The 18,522-nt window shown below is 68.2% G+C and overlaps 3 protein-coding genes across 5 annotated transcripts; all 3 read left to right on the forward strand.

Annotated features, from left to right (window-relative positions):
* The first annotated feature begins 251 nt into the window (after positions 1–251).
* On the forward strand, positions 252–1,887 carry JUND (JunD proto-oncogene, AP-1 transcription factor subunit). Its single transcript, XM_082495434.1, has one exon. The coding sequence runs from the start codon at positions 410–412 to the stop codon at positions 1,376–1,378; it is 969 nt and encodes a 322-aa protein (XP_082351560.1). The 5' UTR covers positions 252–409; the 3' UTR covers positions 1,379–1,887.
* Positions 1,888–3,848: 1,961 nt separating this feature from the next.
* On the forward strand, positions 3,849–6,685 carry CIST1 (colon, intestine and stomach enriched 1). Its single transcript, XM_082495556.1, has 4 exons — positions 3,849–3,953; positions 5,207–5,875; positions 6,354–6,502; positions 6,580–6,685. The coding sequence occupies exons 1-4, from the start codon at positions 3,896–3,898 to the stop codon at positions 6,625–6,627; spliced, it is 924 nt and encodes a 307-aa protein (XP_082351682.1). The 5' UTR covers positions 3,849–3,895; the 3' UTR covers positions 6,628–6,685.
* Positions 6,686–10,225: 3,540 nt separating this feature from the next.
* PDE4C (phosphodiesterase 4C) lies at positions 10,226–17,626 on the forward strand. Of its 3 annotated transcripts, none has more exons than XM_082495456.1 (15): positions 10,226–10,506; positions 12,433–12,621; positions 12,708–12,744; positions 12,853–12,917; positions 13,040–13,089; positions 13,678–13,823; positions 13,937–14,030; positions 14,589–14,767; positions 14,851–14,949; positions 15,021–15,185; positions 15,277–15,376; positions 15,465–15,619; positions 15,719–15,841; positions 16,047–16,229; positions 16,302–17,626. In XM_082495456.1, the coding sequence occupies exons 1-15, from the start codon at positions 10,232–10,234 to the stop codon at positions 16,818–16,820; spliced, it is 2,379 nt and encodes a 792-aa protein (XP_082351582.1). In that variant the 5' UTR covers positions 10,226–10,231; the 3' UTR covers positions 16,821–17,626. The 3 variants fall into 3 exon arrangements, with proteins under 3 accessions (XP_082351582.1, XP_082351583.1, XP_082351584.1); XM_082495457.1 differs by having other exon boundaries at positions 13,708–13,823; XM_082495458.1 differs by having other exon boundaries at positions 13,711–13,823.
* The last annotated feature ends 896 nt before the right edge of the window (positions 17,627–18,522 follow it).

Consider the following 18,522-nt stretch of genomic DNA (forward strand, 5'->3'; position numbering starts at 1 on the left):
CCGCCCTGACGTCAGCCCAGGGGCCCTCGCGCTGTTGTCCCGTTTACCCGCCGGTCGCCCCGGCGACGGCTCGGCCCAGGAGTGGGCGTGGCGCCACCTCCCCGGGGCGGAGGCCCCACCTCCCCCTCTACGCACGGGGAGGCGGGGCGAGGACGTCATCTACAGCCAATGGCGGCTCGGCGCGGTGAGGTCACCGCAACGGCGCCGGGTATTTAACGCGGCGCGGGGGCCGCGGCGGCGGCAGACGCGTGTGTGCGCGCGCGCAGGAGTGGGGCCGCGGCCGGTGCTACCGGCGCCTCCCCCGCCCTCCCCTCCCCCCCGCCCTTTCTCGGCGCAGCGCTTCGCCCCGTTCCTTCCCCCTCCCCCCCGCCCCGGCCCCGTTTCCCCCGCAGCCGGGCGGGGGAGGAGGATGGAAACACCCTTCTACCATGATGATGTGTTGAGCGGCCTCGGCAGCGGCTTCGCCCCGTCCTCCGGTAGCAGCGGGCTCCTCCTGCCTTTCCCCGGCGGCAGCATGATGAAGAAGGACGCGCTCGGGATGGCGTTACCGGAGCAGGTGGCGGCGGCTTTGAAAGCACCGGGTGCGGCGAGCGGTGAAGCGGCGGGTTTGCTGGGCTCGGCCGAGCTGGGTCTGCTGAAACTGGCGTCCCCCGAGCTGGAGCGGCTCATCATCCAGTCCAACGGGCTGGTGACCACCACACCGACCAGCGGGCAGTTCCTCTATCCCAAAGCGGCCGCCTCGGAGGAGCAGGAGTTCGCCGAGGGTTTCGTTAAAGCGCTGGAGGACTTGCACAAGCAGAACCAGTTGGGCGGCGGCGCGGCGGGGAGCGGCGGCGGCGGAGCAGGAGGAGGCGGCGGCGGTGGCGGCGGTGCAGGAGGAAGCAGCGGGGCGGGCGAGCTGCCCGCCGGCGGCCTGGCCCCGGAGCCGCCGGTGTACGCCAACCTCAGCAGTTACCCGGCGGTGAGCTACGCCGCCGACCCGGGCCCCTTCGCCGCGCCGCCTCCGCGGCTCCCCCCGCCGCCTCCACCGCCTCCGCCGCCGTTAAAGGACGAACCTCAGATCGTGCCGGAGGTGCCGAGCTTCGGGGAGAGCCCTCCGCTTTCCCCCATCGACATGGACACGCAGGAACGCATCAAGGCGGAACGAAAGCGGCTGAGGAACCGCATCGCCGCCTCCAAGTGCCGCAAGAGGAAGCTGGAGCGGATCTCCCGCCTGGAGGAGAAGGTGAAGAGCCTCAAGAGCCAGAACACGGAGCTGGCCTCCACCGCCAGCCTCCTCCGCGAGCAGGTCGCCCAGCTCAAGCAGAAGGTCCTCAGCCACGTCAACAGCGGCTGCCAGCTCCTGCCCCAGCACCAGCACCAGGTGCCGGCGTACTGACCCGCGGGGGGGGTCCCCCCCTCACGCCTTCACCCCCTCCGGGGCACGGACTGAGGGGACCCGGGTTCTCCCTCCCCCCCCCGAACGGACTGAGGGGACCCGGGTTCTCCCCCCCCCCCCGGAACGGACTGAGGGGACGCGGATTCCCCCTCACGCCTCACCCCGGAACGGACTGAGGGGACGCGGATTCCCCCTCACGCTTCGCCCGGGCGCGGACTTGAGGGTGTGAGGGGAGAAGGAGAGTGTTCCTGAGGGGGAGGGGGTGGGGGAAACACCGCTTTCCCGCCCCACCACCGGACTGAGGGGAACCGAGGGGGGTGTGTGTATTGTGGGGGGGGGGGAGAAGGACCGCGTTCCTGAGGGGGGGACGGGACAAGCCGCCCCTTCCCGCCCCGCTACCGGACTGAGGGGGGAGCCCGGGGCCGCCCCCCGCGTTGGGACTCGCCCGAGACATTCCAGTCAGGCCCCAGTAAATTCCCCACCAACACCTTCTTTCTCCGCGATATGGAGATCTCGACTCTCGCTGTCTGCTGCGCCGGGGGGGGGGGGGGGTGGGTGGGTATGGGGGGAAACGGAGGACGGGACGGCGGCGGCGCGGGCAGGAAGCGGCACGGCCGGCTGCCATCTTGGGGCGGGGGGGGGGGGGGGGGGGAAGCGGGGGCCGTGTGTGTGGGTGTTGAGGGCTCTGGGGGGTGATGGGGGTCGGGGGGAATATCTCGGGGGAGTCTGGGAGTCCCGGGGGGGCGGGTTGAGGGGGGCTCTGGGAGTGCCAGAAGGTGTTGGGGGGGGGGGGAATCTTGTCGGGTGATGGTGGAGGGTTTGGCTGTTGGGGGGGGAGCTCCCAGGGTTTGAGGGTGGGGGGTCCTATGGGGAGGTCTGGGGTCACTGGGGCTCCCTTGAATGGGGGGTGTCGGGGGGGGGGTCCCAGAGGGAGGTCTGGGGTTCCTTTGGGGGGCGGTTGTAGTCACTGGAGGTGCTGTGGGGTTGTGGGGGGGGATCCCGGCTGCTTGTGGCACTGCCAGTCCTGGCTGCGGCTTTGTCCTGGCCATTGTTGTCCCGGCAGACCTGGCTCAGGGAGGGGGGTCACCAACACCCACCCCCACACACACTGTGTTGGCACCCTGGGGGTCACCCCAAAATGTCTGGGCCCCGATGGGGCGGACGGCGAGGCTGCGCCTCCGCAGCTCCTCCCTGGGTTTCGGCAACTTGGCCTTCGCTTTCCGGCACCGCCGTCGCTCCTCCTCCGCGTCCCCCACCTGCGAGGCCTGGTCCCCGCTGCGTCCCGCGGGACAGGCCGTCTATACCAGGAGCGTTTGGGGACAGTGACACCGGCAGCGGGAAGGTTGGCTGCGGCGTGCCGAGTCGTGCCGTACCATGCCGGCACCGAGGATTTCCCCCTGCTCCCAGGGGCTGGCGGGGAGCCTGGCGCGATGGAGTGCTGCCGTGGGTGGCAGCGGGGGACCTGGCGTGGTGCCGAGAGGAAGCGCCCTGCCCCACCGTGCGGAAGTGGCCCCGTCCCGCCGCGGCCATGCTGCGCCCCGGATGTGCTGCTCCGGCACGGAGATGGACGGCGCGTCTGCTGGGCCCTGTGGCGGAGCCAGTGCAGCCCCACAGCTGCCTCCAGCAGCGGGTCCTATGTCCCTCTGTCACCACATCCCTATGTCCCCACAGCCTTAAGTCTCTGTGTCCCCAGATCCCTTTGTCCCTGAGTCCCCACCCCCGCCACCCCTGTGTTCCCATGTCCCCACACCATACATCCCCATGTCCCCATGTGCCCACATCCCAATGTCCCCATATCCCCACACCCCACATCCCTGTGTCCCCATGTGTCCCCACATCCCCCACCCCATGTGCCCACACACCCGCATCCCTGTGTCCCCATGTCCCACATCCCTATGTCCCCCCACCCCCACTCCTGTGTCCCCGTGTCCCCACATCCCACATGCTATGTCCCCACACCTCTGTGTCCTCATGTCCCCACATCCCCGTGTCCCCACACCCCTGACTCCTGTGTCCCCACATCCCCCACTCCTGTGTCCCCATGTCCCCACATTGCCTCACCCCTGTGTCCCCATGTCCCCACACTCCCACCCTGTGTCCCCATGTCCCTACATCCCACATGCCTGTGTCCCCATGTCCCTGCATCTCACACGCTGTCCCCCCACACCTCTGTGTCCCCATGTCCTCCTAACCCCCACCCCGCTGTCCCCACATCCCCCTGTCCCCACCCGCACCTTTATCCTCCCCGGGGCGATGCAGGAGGCGGGGGGGGGGAGGGCGCTCCCGGTGCCCGGTCTCACACTCCGGGGTAAACTGAGGCACGGGGGTGTGTGGGTGGGTGGTTGGGGGGAGGGAATCCCCCCGGGGTCCCGGGGCTGCGGCGCAGCCCGGTGCCGGCAGGGGGCGCCGCGGGCGGGGTCGCCCCCCCCCCCCTCTCCTCCTCCGCCCCCCCCTCCGCGCTTCCCCGGGGCGGATAAAGGCGAAGGCGGCGGCGTGTCCCGGGGCGGCGGCGGCGGCATGGCCCGGGGTGCGCTCCGCCTGCTGCTCTGCTGCGCCTCTGCCCTGCTCGCTGCAGGTACCGGGGGACCGGGGCGGGTGGGGGTCCCCGGGGGCACTTGGGGTCAGTGCGTCCCGGTGGCACCGGGGGGGGGGGGGGGGCGTGGGTCCGTGGGCTGTCCTCGCCCAGCACCGAGCACCGGGGGGGGTGTGTGTGTCTGGGTGCTCCGGGGTACGGGGGATGCTCTGCACTGGTGGGGTCGGTGTGCTCCGAGGGCACCGGGCGCTGTGGGGGGGGTCCTTGTGCCTCCCGGGGCCAGGGCTCACCGGAGCCGGGGGGAGGCTTATCCCGGGGGTTGCAGCGGGGTCAGATCCAGCCCCGGGGGTGGGCTGCACCCGCACCCCGGGGGTCCTCACCGGGGGCTCACCGGGGCTGGAGCTGAGCACCCTGCCCCTCCCGCAGCCGGTAGCACCGTAGGGCAGAATGCGGCCCCGGTGCTGCCAAACCGGCTGGGCTGGCTGGCGCTCGGGCTCCGGCACCACCTTGGCACTCCGGGGCGGCAAAGGGTCCTGGTACCCTGCGTTGCTGTGGGACCACGGCGCAGTGTGGCCCCCCTCTTTCCAGCCTGGGCCCCCAGCAGCCCCCCTGTACCCCAAAGTGCCTCGGCTTGCCCGTCACGGTGTGGCAGCCGGCACCCAATGCCGGGTGCTCAGCGCCGGGTTTGCCGCCATCCCGGTGCAGGGCGGCAGCTGGGTGGGAACGGCCCATCCTGGTGGGCCTAGCGGCTGCAGGGACCCCCCAGCAGCCAACCATGCCACCCCCCCTCCGGGAGCTGGCGCTGGGTGACAGCTCTACCGTGGGGCATTTTTCTCCGGTGTCCCCCGTGGGGCCGGGCTGGACCCGCTCCTCCTCTTGTGCAAACAGGGCTTTGGCAGATAAGGGCACTGCCGGCGCTGCTCGGGAAACGCTGCCATGTCCCACGTGGCCATGGCAGAGCCCACCTCGCGCACCAGTCCCGGGGCTCTCCGGTGGGTGCCACGAGGGCCGGGCTGGCATGTGTCCTTGTGCACATGCCCACCATGGCCACACTGCTCTGCTTGTCCCCGCGGCGCTGTGCCTCTGCCACCATGGCTTGGCAGGCTCATCCTGATCCTGGTTTTCTAGGATGTGATATTGGCTAAATCCCGGTTTTCTGGTCCTCTGTGAATGGTGAAACCACCTGGAAAAGGAGCACTGCGAGGCCGGGAGCCAGGAGCCCTGCTTTGTCATGGGGCTGCTGCCCCATGGCCGTGCTGTGTCCTTGCTGACCAGCTCTCTCCTCCACACTTTAGGGACAGATTATAGCTCCAAGTCCAGCAGCCCCACGCCTCAAAACATCTCAAGGACATCCATGCCACCGTCTCCATCCAGCACACCCCCAACCACCAGCCTGGGGACACACAACCAGTCTTCACCAAGCTTCATCTCAGGGGTGACCAGTGACCGTCTGTCCAGCCTGGCCACATCGTCGTCTCCATCCAGCAAAGCGAGCACAGCAACACCCACAACACCTCCACCCGGCCTAACTACAATGGCATCTCCATCCATGACACCAAGCTCAGTGGTGCCTATGACACCTTTAACCAACACAGCTGCGAAGTCAGCTCCCACAGCTCCTCCAACATCTCCATCCAACCCAGCCACAGCATCCTCTCCCCCCGGGATAACACCTCCAACGTCTCCTGCAACACCTCCAACGTCTCCTGCAACACCTCCAACGTCTCCATCCAACACAACCACAGCACCATCTCTGTCCCACCCAGCCGTGTCCAGCTCCCCGGTCACTGGGCATCCATCCAGCTCGACGGCAGCGCCAGTCCCACCCTCACCTGTGCCCCCCAGCCCCACTCCTTCTCCCGGCTCTTCTGCGCCCACAGTGAGCCCTGGGCCCGCCAGCACCTTGGCCACCAGCTCCAGGACGACACTGGCCATCGGCACCAGCACTGCGGCTGACAGCTCGGGTGAGAGCCAGGCTGGGGGTAAGGGGGGCAACGTGTGGGCAGGGACCCCCCAGACCTGCCTGTGGCCACGGGCACGGCAGCAGCCCCGGGTCCCCCCGCTAGAACCCCCGCTTGGGGGCTGTGCTTGCAGGATGGGGTCCGGGGTGTGGGTTCCCGGGGGTACCCAGAGCCCCCCTGGGCTGCCCCATCCACCCTGGGGTTGGGGGCATTGAGAGCTCCCCCTTTCTCCTTTGTGTTCCCCTCTTGTCTTTGTATTGTGGGACCCCGGCCAGGGAGGGGGGGGGCTGGTCCCCTGTGGGTGGAGGTGACATGGGAGCTGGGTGCCAGGTCTGTGACATGTGGGATGGGGGGGAGGGGGGGAGAACTGGAGCTGATCTTGAGCCCCCTCTCGCCTTGAGAGCCACCGGTACTCGGAGACTGGGCACTGGGCTCAGTGGTGCCGGGGGGGGGTAACGGGGTGCCCGTCTCGCCCCCGCAGCGCAGCCCCCCGCCAAGCCCAACCCCGGCCTGGTCATCGTCATCTGCCTCTTCGTCTGCGTGCTGGTGGGGGGAGCAGCGGTGCTGCTGGTACGGCTGTGCCGCCGGCGTGGGACCCCCCGCTTCCGTCACCTGGACGAGGTGCCCATGGTGCGTGGGGGGCCATGGGGGGGAGGGGGCTGAAGGGCTGGGCTGCGAGCGCTCACCCCTTTCTTTCTCTTCCCTAGAGCAAAGTGACAGAGGGGTCCCCCATCAGCCACCACGCACCCAGGTGACCCCCCCCGCCGCGGCCCCCCCGGGCTGCCCACACTGCTGAATAAAGAAGCTGCTGCTTTGACTCTGGTTTCCCGTCTGCCTTGCGCTCTGCCCCCCGCCTGGGGAAAACCCCCGTTCCCAGGGGAGACCCCGACTGCTTTTGGGGTCCCCCGCACTGGGCTGGAAGCCCTGGGGTGCCCCCAGGCAGGGTGGGTGCCAGGTGCGGTGCGGTGGTTGCGCAGGGTGGTGGGGGCCACGCAGCCCCCCGCCTTCCCCGGGCGAGGTGGGATGGGAGGGAGCGCGCAGCCAGGCACGCACGTCGCCTTCCTTATGCTCCGCTGCACTCGGCCGAGGCCGTGGCGCGCTGCGAGGACCGCGGCACACCGCGAGGACCGGGTGCTGGTAAGGGGCTGTGGGCGAGGGCGGGGGGCTGGTGGCAGCGTGGACCCCCGGTGCCGGGGCTCAGCACCCCCAGGCTCAGGCTGAGGCTGCTCCCAGTGCCAGCCGGGGTGTGGGGGGCTCAGTCCTGGGGGCCGGAGGGGCTCTGCGGGTGCAACCGGCTGAGCCGCCCCCGGTGCACCCCGGTTCCCGGGGGACGGTGGGTAACGGGTGCCCATGACCATTAACGTGGCACTGGCGGGTTCACGGCTTGGCGGGTGCTGCGGGTTGGGGGACATCCCCGTGGCCTCAGGCCCATGTCCCCCCAAGTGGTCAGTCCTCGTCCAGCCCTCGGGGGCACCGGGGAGGCGGGGGGGGGGGGGGGGAGGGGGGAGCGTTCCGGGGGAGAGGGGCCGGTGTGGAGCCCTGAAACCCGAGGCGGGGGCTGAGCCTGGGCAGCCGCCACCGCCGGGACCCGGCGCCCATAAATCACGGGCGGGAGGAACCCGCGTGTCCCGGCCCCGGGGCGGGGGCGGGGGGGGGGGTCCCGCCGGTGTGACCCCACCGGCCGCGGCTCCCGGAGCTTCCCGGCCCCCCCCGCAGGGACGGCGATGCGACGGAGCCGGACGGCGCTGCCCTTCCTCGGCGCGGAGGTGAGACCGACACCGGGACCGGGGGACACCGGGGGGGGGCAAAGGGGTGTCCCCGAGGAGGGCGGGGGGTGTCCCCGGTACGAGCGTCCCAGCGCCGGGCCCCCGGGCAGCAATAACCGGGATGGCGGCCTTCAGTGGGAGTTAATTATCCCCTTAATGGGAGGTTAATTATTATTCACCTCTGCGTAATTGTGCGCCGGCTCCGGGGTTTTTTCCGGCGGGGTCCCGGGGGAGGCGGAGGGGGGTCCCCTCCGGTGGCGGCGGGAGGACGGGGAAGGGAGGGTTGTCCCGGCGGCTCCGTGCGCTGCGACCGAGCCGCTGCCGGTGCACCGGCTGTGCCCTTGGCCCCGTTCCCCCCCCCCCAACCTTCCCCCGGTGCCTCCGGGGAGCAGCGCGGTACCGTGCCCGGGAGGGGGCGCCCGCGCGCTACCGGCGCCCGGTGATGCGAGAGGGGGGTTCCCCGGGGGAGGGACCCCCGTGCTACGGGTGGAGGGGGGGGGACACACGGGCAGCGCCCCGGGAGCAGCACCCTGCAGAGCTCCCCGGTTCCGGTCCCGGTACCCGCCCCCCCTCACCGCCGCCCACGTTTCCCCGCAGCGCTGCCGCGACGCCACCGAAACCGCCCCGTCGGGAACGGGAGCGGCGGTGGGCGCCGTCCGCCGGCGTTTCTCCGGGACCCCGTTATTGCCGCCGTTGGGCTGCCGGTTGGCGGAGGCGGCCCGCGGCCCCGAGCCCGAGGGCGCCCGGGTGGTCTTCACCATCGAGGAGAGCGGCCCCAGCAGCGGCGACGAGTCCGAACCCCCCCGGTAAGAGCAAAACGGGCGAGAGGTTTCTTTGCCCCGGTGGCACCGGGATGGGGTTACCGGACAGGGCTCTGCCGTCGGTGCCGCTCCCGGTTTCAGCACCGGCGGGCGGACAGCGGCCCCCGGGAATCGGCCCCGGGGGCACCGGCCCCGGCACCGGCAGAGCACCCGGTGCCAGTGGCTGCCGCGGCACTGCTGGGCTCGGGACAAACCCCTCTGTCACCGTCCCCGCTGCTGCCATCCCGGGATGTCCATCCCGCTCACCGGCTGTCCCTGTCACCCCTGTCCCCATCACCTCCGTCCCCAACACCCCCGTCCCTGTCCCTGCCATCCCCCCACTCTATCCCTGTCCCCCTCCTCCCCATCCCCCCGTTTCCATCATCTTCATCCCCGTCACCCCCTCCCCATCCCTGTCCTTATCCTCCTCACCCCCTCCTTGTCCCCATCCCCTGTCCCAGACGGGTGCCACCGCAGGGCTGGCCTGGCCCTGCCCAGAGGTGACCTCGGTCCCTCCCGCTGTGGCTCGGCCCGGCTGTGCTGCTGCAGGGTTATTTTTGGTCCATTACCCCCCCGTGCCTGTCCCAGCCCGGCTTGTGGGGACAGCATGGGTCTGGCACGGCCAAGGGACCTGGCTCCGGTGTCACCCGATGTCCACCCCCTGCACAGACACGTGTTCGGTGGGGACAGCCGCAGCCCAGGACAGGACAGGGACTGGCTGTCCTGGGGACAGGGACTGGCTGTCCTGTGGCTGGTCCTGCCCCTGTCCCAGGGGCTGCTGACTGCAAGAAAGCTTGGGGGGGGGGGGTGGCACTGCCCCCACCCCAGTGTCCCCTGATGTCCCTCTGTCCCAGCATCCCCCTGCCCTGATGTCCCCATAATCATGCTTGCAGTCCCTTGGAAGCCAGTGGGGACCCCTCCGCCATGACGTCCACCTGGCAGGTTTCGGGATCCCCGCAGGCGCTGCTGGGCGGGTGCCATCTCCCACGACTGGGCCAGAGGCTCCCCCACGGATGCCACCACCACGAGCCGGGTCTCATCCTGCTTCTCCCTGTCCCCGCCAGGCACAGCCCCACGCCAGGCAGCAAGGAGGGGCTGGGGGCACGATGTGAGCCCCAGGCTGGATTTGGCTCTCATGGGTCCCTTGGTGGCACTGTGGCATGGCCACACCGTGTGTCCAGGATGCTCCAGGCTCAGACACATCACTTGGTGGCACTGTGGCATGTCCACACTTCATGTCTAGGATGCTCCAGGCTTGGCTGTGTCCCTCTGTGTCACCGTGGCATGGCCACACCACATGTCTAGGATGCTCCAGGCTTGGCTGTGTCCCTCTGTGTCACCGTGGCATGGCCACACCACATGTCTGGGATGCTCCAGGCTCAGATACATCCCTCGGTGGCACTGTGGCACAGCCACACCATGTGCCAAGGATGCTCCAGGCTCGGCTGTGTCCCTTGGTGGCACCATGGCACATCTGTGCTGTATGTCCGGAATGCTCCAGGCTTGGCTGTGTCCCTCAGTGGCACTGTGGCGTGGCCACTCCGTATGTCATGGCCGCTCGGGGCTCAGCGTGGCAGTTTGCTGTGTGTCCAGGCAGAGCACTCCTGCCCTTGTGGGGAGCAGCTGCCACCTTGGGGACAGCAATGTGGCCGGTGGCATGGGGCCAGCGAGGGGCCACATGCTCGGGCAGCCGGGCGCACACCGGGCCGGCGCAGCCGGGGGGGGACTCGCTCCATGTGCCGGCTGCCAGAGCCAGACAGTTGTTTAATTTCCCAGGCGCGGGCGGGAGGGGGATGGAAAGTTTCCTGGGGCTGCCGGGGCCGGGGCTGGGACGGCCGCTCGCTTCCTGCTCCGCACCGGCGGGCAGCGTGGCCTCTCCGCCACCGCCACCGCTCTGCCGGGGGTCTCTGAGCTGTGCCATGCTGCCCACCGCGCAGCACTCACCGGGGGCTTCGCCGGCGGCGTCCCCCCGCAATTCCCCCCGCAATTCCCCCGTCCTCTTCAGGAAGCTCCTGATGAACCAGAGCATCCGCCTGCAGCGGCGCTTCACCGTGGCGCATCCCCTCTGGTAAGGGGGGGACGCTGGCGGGACCCCGGCGAGGGGCTGCGCTCAGCCTCGGGCGGGCGGGAGGAGGCACCGAGCTGCACTGCCGGGACAGGGTCAGTTTGCCCCCCCCCCCTCAGTGCTGTGGCATGTCCCCAGGGCTGTGGGCCCACGGGGACATGGGGAACGAGCAGGGGACAGGCAGGGGTCACCACACAGCCGGGGGCTGAGCCGGGCAGGGGGGAGCCGCTGGCTGAGGATGGCTGAGCACGGACACACTCATTGCAGCGATGGCCGGGCAGGGACCTGGCAGGTGCAATGGGTGTCTGCCCCACGGCGGGGGGAAGCCGTGGCGGGGAGGGTAGAGGGGCTTTTCCCGGCACAGCATGGCACCAAACCACCCACTGTGGCACAGCCGGGCACCTCGCTGTCCCCCCCTTACTGGAGCTCTATAGGGTTGGGTTTGGGGTGTCCCCCTGCCCGGACCCCGGGGTGCCGGTGGGTGCCAGCTCCACCTGCCCGGGCGCCGTGGGGATCAGCAGATCCCTCCTCAGCAGCAACAGCATCTATTTATAGCAGCCCCCAGCCCCCCCCTCCCCGCCATCCGGCACCGCTCGGCGGTTATTAATGCCGACAGCCCATCACCGAAACGAGGGGGTTTAATTTGGCACCAGCCCCATGGTGGGGGCTCATGTCCCCCCTGCCCACCCCGGGGGCTTGGGGCTGTCCCCTGGGGTGGCAGCGGGGTCAGAGGTGGTGGCACGGAGCCGGGAACAGACGCGGGCATCACCCGCGGGGCTGGCGGAGCCACAATGCGGCTTTGTGTCCCCGGTACCATCGGGGATGCGAAGCAGAGGCAGGAAAACAAGGGGCTGCGGGATGGCATGACGCGGTGCCTGGCTGGCACTGCCGCTGCTGGGGACAGCCACGCCGCAGGGACCGACCGGGGCTGCCGGCGCTGCTGCCGGAGCGGGGAGATGCTGCCGGGCAGCCGGTGCCCGTCCCGGAGGCACTCCTGCATCGGGTAGGTGGGGGGCTCCCAGCGGCGCGATGGGGACAGGGTGGCCCCAGTGGCCCCTGTGCTTTCCCAGTTCACCCAGTGCTCTGGGGTGGCTCGTCCCTGTCCCCTGTGGCGATGGCGGCTGCGGGAGGGGACAGGCGCCGGGTGACCCTTGGCAGATCCCCACGCGGAGCCTTTCCCATGACCCTGGGGCCAGCGGAGCAGGAGGAGGGTGAGGCGGCCGTGGCCACCACAGGGACACCGCAAGATCACTATCCCTGTCCCCATGTCCCCTGTTCCCCCATGGACCCGCACAGCTCTCAGGTGGCTCTGGTTGGTGTGTCCCCAAGCCACAACCAGCGTGTCCCCAAGGGCCAGGGCTTGGTTTCCCCCACGGTTTCCGTCCTTCGACATCCCCTGGCTCTGTGCCATGGCCAGGACACTGTGTCCCCCCCCATGGGACACGGCACCCTGAGCTGAGGCTAATGGAGGCTTTGGGGCTTTCGAGGACTTGGGGCAATCGGGGACCACGGTGCTGGGGACACGGAGGGGACAGGACAGGCAGGAGTCGGCCCTTCCCAGGGTCTCTGGAGCTGGAGCCTTCAGGGTGGGGGGTCCTGTCCCACCTGGGTGACATGGGACAACCTGGCTTTGCTACCTCGCGTCCCCAGTCCCAGACCCCACCGTGCTGGCAGGACAGCCAGGAGGTCTACGTGCGACGAGTTGTGCCCATTCTCAGCACTGGGGCGACAGAGCTGGCGGGGCCAGGCTGGGTGGTGACTGGTGTCACCACAGAGGCCACCAAGCCAGGGTGTGCTGGGCTGAGTGTGACAGTGGCACGGAGAGCCTGGCAAACGCGGTGGCATCCCCCAGGCTGTGCCCCTGTACCCATGGGCGGAGGTTCCCGGGCCATTGACCCCGTACCAGACTTGTCCCCTCTCCCCTCGCAGCTTCGACCTGGAGAATGGCCCCCCAGGCCGCGGGGCGCTGGACCCCCAGGCCAGCCCGAGTGCGGGGCTGGTCCTGCAAGGCACCTTCTCCCATGGCCAACGCCGCGAGTCCTTCCTTTACCGCTCCGACAGCGACTATGACCTGTCCCCAAAAGCCATGTCCCGCAACTCTTCCATCGCCAGTGACCTGTGAGTCTGCCCCCTGACCCTGACCCCCCACCCTGACCTCCCCCCTGGTCCCCTCCCTGAGCCTCATGCTCCTTTTCCTCCCGCAGGCATGGAGAAGACATGATCGTCACGCCATTCGCCCAGGTAGGTGCCATCCCTGCACCCTGGTGAGGAGGGGACATGGCTCTGCACCCAGTGCCGGGGTGGGTGTCCCGGGGGGTCCGCCTGGCCCCAGCCCCCTCTCACCCCCAGGTCCTGGCCAGCCTCCGCACCGTCCGCAGCAACCTGACCCACCTCCAGGACCGCGCTGGCGTCAAGTGAGTCAGCCGTGGGACGGGTGAGGGTCTCGCCCGGGGTGGGGGGCTCTGACCCATGGCAAGGGGGGGACACATGACACTGCCCTGGGGGTCCCCACCACTCAGCCCCCCACTTTTCACAGGCGAGCATCAAGCAGCAGCCTGCCCTCCGGGAGCAAGGCCAGCCTCACCGGTGAGTGCCGGGGAGGGGAAAAGGGGGGGAACGCTTTTGGGGTGAGCTGGCTGTCCCTATGTCCCCAGAGATGGGGTCCCGCTGGGCCCTGGGGGGATGCAGCAAAGCCCTCCCTGGTCGGGGCAGAGCTGCAGCTTTGCCCTTTGGGATCCATGTCTGGTTTTCGGCAGCTCCTCCCGCCTGGCTGCCCTTCGCGCCGTGGCGGCGGTGGAAAGGCTCCCGTTGACGTCAAACCTTCCATTAATAAAACTCCGGCGGCGAGCGGGGCCCCGCGGGAGCCTGGCTGCCCTGGGGTTGGCTGTCACCCCGTGGGGACGGCGTGGCACGCCGCGTGCTGGGGCTGCAGTGCGATGGGGACGGTGTGACGGGGCTGAGCCCTGCTGCCCAGGGATGCTCGACCCTGGTCCCCGGCCCCGGCTGGTCCTCGCCATTATTCCGTGCCTCCGGCCACCCCGCTCAGGGGGTGATGTGAGCAGCCAAGCCGGTGAGCTCCCGGGCTCGGTGCGGCACAGCCACTCACCGGAGCTCAGGGCATCACGGTGGGGACCCTGCACGTGCCCCCGTGCTGGGTGGCCATGCCGCTGGCAGGTCCCTTGCCAAGCTGGTGGCTGCCCCCAGCAGAAGATGCCCACCAGAAGCTCTCACGGGAGACCCTGGAAGAGCTGGACTGGTGCCTGGACCAGCTGGAGACGCTGCAGACCAGGCACTCGGTCAGCGAGATGGCCTCCAACAAGGTAAGGGACCCCGGCACGGAGCCCCCGTCACCCCGGGGGGCACAGAGACCCCTGTGGGCAGCCAGGGGTCCTGCCTGCCCCCCGCACCGCTGAGCCCTGCCCACTGCCCGCAGTTCAAAAGGATGCTGAACCGGGAGCTGACGCACCTCTCGGAGACCAGCCGCTCGGGGAACCAGGTCTCCGAGTACATCTCCAGCACCTTCCTGGGTGAGGACCCCCCCTGGGGACACCGCCTGCTGTCACCTCTCTGCTGGCAGCAGGGTGGGCTTTGCACCGGCAGGGACCTGGGCAGGAATCCTGTGGCACCTCGTGGCACTGGGTGCCCGCGGGGACAGTGCCAGCATCTGGTCCCTCTTGCTTCTTGCAAAGAAAGTAAGGGGGGGGGGGGGGCTTTCCCAGGTGTCCCCCTGGGATTTGGTGCCTTGGGGGCATCACAGCCTTTGTCCTGTTTGAGAGCGTTGGTGTATACTGGTGCTACTGGTGCACACTGGTGCTACTGGTGCACTGGGGCTGTTGGGGCCGTCCCTGTGGCCCCGTGGGGGGGTGCCCAGGGCAGGGTCTGGGTCCTCATGGCAGGTGGGTGGCCCCATGCGGGGGGGGGTGTGAGGGAAAGCGCTGGGCGTCCCCCATGGAGCCCCCCTCCCCCCGTTGCCATGGCGTCGCAGTGTTATCCGCGCCAGCTGACATCATCATCATGATCGGAGTGGGGGGATGCCAGGGGGACTGGGCTCCCGCCATGCTCATGGCTCCCCCGTGCTGTCCCAGACAAGCAGCACGAGGTGGAGATCCCCTCGGCGCTGGCCAAGGACAAGGAGAAGGAGCGGAGGAAGCGCCCCATGTCCCAGATCAGTGGCGTCAGGAAGCTCACGCACGGCTCCAGCCTTGCCGCTGCTGGCATCCCCCGCTTTGGGGTGCGGACGGACCAGGAGGAGCTGCTGGCCAAGGTGGGCCCCAGCGTGGGTGACCCAGCTGGCTGTGGGGTCCCCATCACTAGCCCCACATGGACCTCTGTCCCTCTTGTCCCCAGGAGCTGGAGGACACCAACAAGTGGGGGCTCAATGTGTTTAAAGTCGCTGAGTACTCAGGCAACCGCCCGCTGACGGTCATCATGTACAGCATCTTCCAGGTGAGCATCCCAATGGGATGTCCCCATCCCCATGCCCAGATGGGGATGAGCCACCTACTGCCTCCCTGCAGGAGCGTGACCTCATGAAGACCTTCCGCATCCCTGTCAACACCTTCATCACCTACATGCTGACGCTGGAGGACCATTACCATGCCGATGTGGCCTACCACAACAGCATCCATGCCGCCGACGTGGCTCAGTCCACCCATGTGCTCCTCTCCACGCCTGCGCTGGAGGTGAGCCCTGGTCACCCAAGGCCACTGAGGCCACCAGGTGTGTCTGGAAGTGCCATAACACATCTGCAATGCCTTTTTCCACCATTCCTAGGCTGTCTTCACGGACCTGGAGATCATGGCTGCCATCTTCGCGAGTGCCATCCATGATGTCGACCACCCCGGTGTCTCCAACCAGTTCCTCATCAACACCAGTGAGCCGGGCTGTGGGGATGGTGCTGGGGGGTGTGGAGTACCCCAGTGTCCAGAAGCCACCCCTGGGTGACCGGTGCCATCTTGCAGACTCGGAGCTGGCGCTGATGTACAACGACGCCTCAGTGCTAGAGAACCACCACCTGGCTGTGGGCTTCAAGCTTCTCCAGGAGGAGAACTGCGACATCTTCCAAAACCTGAGCAAGAAGCAGAGGCAGTCACTCCGCAAAATGGCCATCGACATGGTACAGGGGGGCCCAGACCACCCCAGGGTGGGGTTTCCAAGCTGTGGGGGCTTTGAGTTGGGGTCAGGCTGAGCCCTGCTCCTGGCTTGCCCTGCCCAGGTGCTGGCCACGGACATGTCCAAGCACATGAATCTGCTGGCGGATTTGAAAACCATGGTGGAGACCAAGAAGGTGACCAGCCTTGGCGTGTTGCTGCTGGACAACTACTCTGATCGGATCCAGGTGGGTGCGGGGACGCAGGTGGGGAAACCTTCCTGGTGTGGCAGGCATTGGTCCTGGCTTCAGCCAGGGCTGGCAGGATGTTCTGTTTGGTGCCACCACCCCTCCCAACCCCAGGTGGCTGTGGCCAAGGGTGCTCCTGGCACAGTGGTGGTGGCCCTGGGGGACAAAGGACTTTGGGCAAGTGATGCTGTGGCTGTGTCCACAGGTCCTGCAGAGCATGGTGCACTGTGCCGACCTCAGCAACCCCACAAAGCCGCTGGAGCTGTACCGGCAATGGACTGATCGCATCATGGTGGAGTTCTTCCACCAAGGTGACCGGGAGCGGGAGAAGGGGATGGAGATCAGCCCCATGTGTGACAAGCACACCGCCTCCGTGGAAAAGTCCCAGGTGGGGCAGCGGCATGGGGACAGGGTGGGGCACACAGGGCCAGGACGGGGGCTCAGTTCTGCCTTCCTCCAGGTGGGCTTCATTGACTTCATCGCCCACCCGCTGTGGGAGACGTGGGCCGACCTGGTACACCCCGATGCCCAGGAGATCCTGGACACACTGGAGGACAACCGGGAATGGTACCAGAGCATGATCCCACGCAGCCCGTCCCCACCACCTGAGGGACCTGGAGTGTCCCCTGCAGCCACTGACAAGTTCCAGTTTGAGATGACGTTGGAGGAGGAGGAGGAGGGTGAGTCGGACACGGAGCTGGAGGGGGCCGAGAGCCCCTTGGATGACGACAACAGCGGCTCCAAGACACCAGCCACAGACGACTCAGAGTTGGCTGACACCGAGCGCCTGTCACCCAGTCCTGGAGACCGGGACTCACTTGTCACCCGCCCCAGGGACGTGGACAACCAGCGGGTGCTGGAGGGAATGCTGCCGAAGGACAGCAGTGGTGGTGGGCGCCCAGTGCCGGGGCCCGAGGGCAGCCATGGGCTGTGCCTGGACACAGAGGGCAACGTCACATTCCTGCCCCTGGGCACGTAGCGGCACTGGCCGGTGGGTCACCTCGCTGCTGCGGGGACGTGGGACTGGGCGCTGCCCTGGCAAGTGCTGGGGACAGTGGAGAGCTGGCAGTGGAGAGCACCGGCACCACAGGGACCGGGGTGGCTGCCAGGATGCGAAGAGACCCAAAACGTGTCCCTGTGTGGGAGCTGGGCAGGGCCTGATGGGCACAAGGATGCTGCTCGCCCTTTCCCAGTGCCTGTCCCCTGCTCCCACCCAGCGTCCCCACGTACAGCTGCTGGGAAAGGTCTCTGTCCCCTTCAGACGGGGCTTGGGGACACTTTGTGGCTGCCCCATCCCAGCCCTGGGGACATCGTGCCACACAGGGCTCCAGGAAGAGGTCCCCCATGGGGCCAGGCACAGCCAAAAGCATTTTGGTGTCTCTCCGGGTGGCCCGTCGCAGAACAGCAGCCCCACAGCGGTGCTGGTGACAGCCCCCAGCACGAGGGACCTCAGTGCAGCCAGGCACCGGGGTACGGCCGGGCACCGGGACACGGCATGGGCACCAGTCAGTGGTTTATTTATCTGGGGATGAGTTCACTTTTTAAAGCCTTTTGTAGCTCACTTTTTAATACAAGCCTCACCTAGGTGCACTCACACGCGTTCCTGGGGCAGAAAGCCGCCTTTCTGCTCTGTGATCCGCACTCGAAATGCTGCGTTTGTATTTTGCACTTTGGGCCCCGGCAGATGCCGCAACACCCCTACGTCTCCGCAGGGGACGGGGCAGTCCCCGGGGTCCTTTTGATTTCTTCCATCACTTTCCAGAGATAAAACCTGGTTTGTTCCCCTGAAAATGTGAGCTTTGTGGGCGCCTTTTTATCGTGTTGCTGCCACGGGAGCCGTGGTCAGGCCAGTGTCCCCAGGGACCGGCGTGGTTGGTGGCCCCATCCCCTGCCAGGCACCGGCGAGGGTTTTGCTCCGTGTTTGAACAAAAGCGAGCTCCTCCCTGGAAACGCCGATCCATCACTGGCAAACACAACCGGCTAAGGTAAATATTTAATCGCCGGCTTGGCGCGGTGCAGAGCCTGTTCCCTTGCTCTTCCGCATTGCTCCCAATGGTGATTTATATCTGCAAACACGTCCCCACCCGCGGCACTGCCCTGGCACACGGGGCCCCGCCGGCTCTCACCCACCACCCGCCCCGTCCTCCCCCATCAGCAGCGGGGCCATGGCAGCCGGATACTCCTTTCCCAGCCCAGCCGGTTTCCAGGGCTTGGCCGGGAGTGCCGGGTGCCGCACGGGCTGGCGGGTGGCTCTGTGCCATCCCTGCCTCGCCGGCGGGCGCTCACAGCATCCCTCCCCGCCGTCTCTCCTGATGGAGTGGGGACGGTTGATAGGAACCAGACCAGGCTCCATGATGCCAGAGCTCCCTGAAATGGCCTCATGACGGTGATGTGGCCCCAGGCTCTCCGCCGGGTTGGGGATGGGCGAGAGGGCTGAAAAAGCCCTTTTCACCCCTTGCATGGCCGAGGGGATGTGGCGTCTGTGCACCAAGGAGGGCAGTGGAGGCCATACCCAGAGGTGGGGAGCAGCACCCATGGTGGCTGCATCCATCCCTGTCTCCTGCTCGTGCCTGGACGGGCTGCCTGTGCCATCCTGCTGCCTCGGGGGGGCTCCGGGCCATGTCCCTGCTGTGGGTGCCAGGCTCCAGGCAGAGCCCCTGGGGTGTCCGTCTCTGTCCTCC

The sequence above is a fragment of the Vanellus vanellus genome (assembly GCF_965231255.1).
Source record: "Vanellus vanellus genome assembly, chromosome: 25".
NCBI lineage: Eukaryota > Metazoa > Chordata > Aves > Charadriiformes > Charadriidae > Vanellus > Vanellus vanellus.

What these genes read in the sequence shown, in the direction of transcription:
- JUND (XM_082495434.1), top strand. Translation starts at nt 410, where the DNA reads ATGGAAACACCCTTCTACCATGATGATGTGTTGAGCGGCCTCGGCAGC.
- CIST1 (XM_082495556.1), top strand. Translation starts at nt 3,896, where the DNA reads ATGGCCCGGGGTGCGCTCCGCCTGCTGCTCTGCTGCGCCTCTGCCCTG. An exon ending in CTCTGCCCTGCTCGCTGCAG is followed by an intron (nt 3,954 to 5,206) that starts GTACCGGGGGAC and finishes TCCACACTTTAG; the next exon opens with GGACAGATTATAGCTCCAAG. An exon ending in ACCTGGACGAGGTGCCCATG is followed by an intron (nt 6,503 to 6,579) that starts GTGCGTGGGGGG and finishes TCTCTTCCCTAG; the next exon opens with AGCAAAGTGACAGAGGGGTC.
- PDE4C (XM_082495456.1), top strand. Translation starts at nt 10,232, where the DNA reads ATGGAAAGTTTCCTGGGGCTGCCGGGGCCGGGGCTGGGACGGCCGCTC. An exon ending in GAGCAAGGCCAGCCTCACCG is followed by an intron (nt 13,090 to 13,677) that starts GTGAGTGCCGGG and finishes TGCCGCTGGCAG; the next exon opens with GTCCCTTGCCAAGCTGGTGG. An exon ending in GCGAGATGGCCTCCAACAAG is followed by an intron (nt 13,824 to 13,936) that starts GTAAGGGACCCC and finishes CACTGCCCGCAG; the next exon opens with TTCAAAAGGATGCTGAACCG.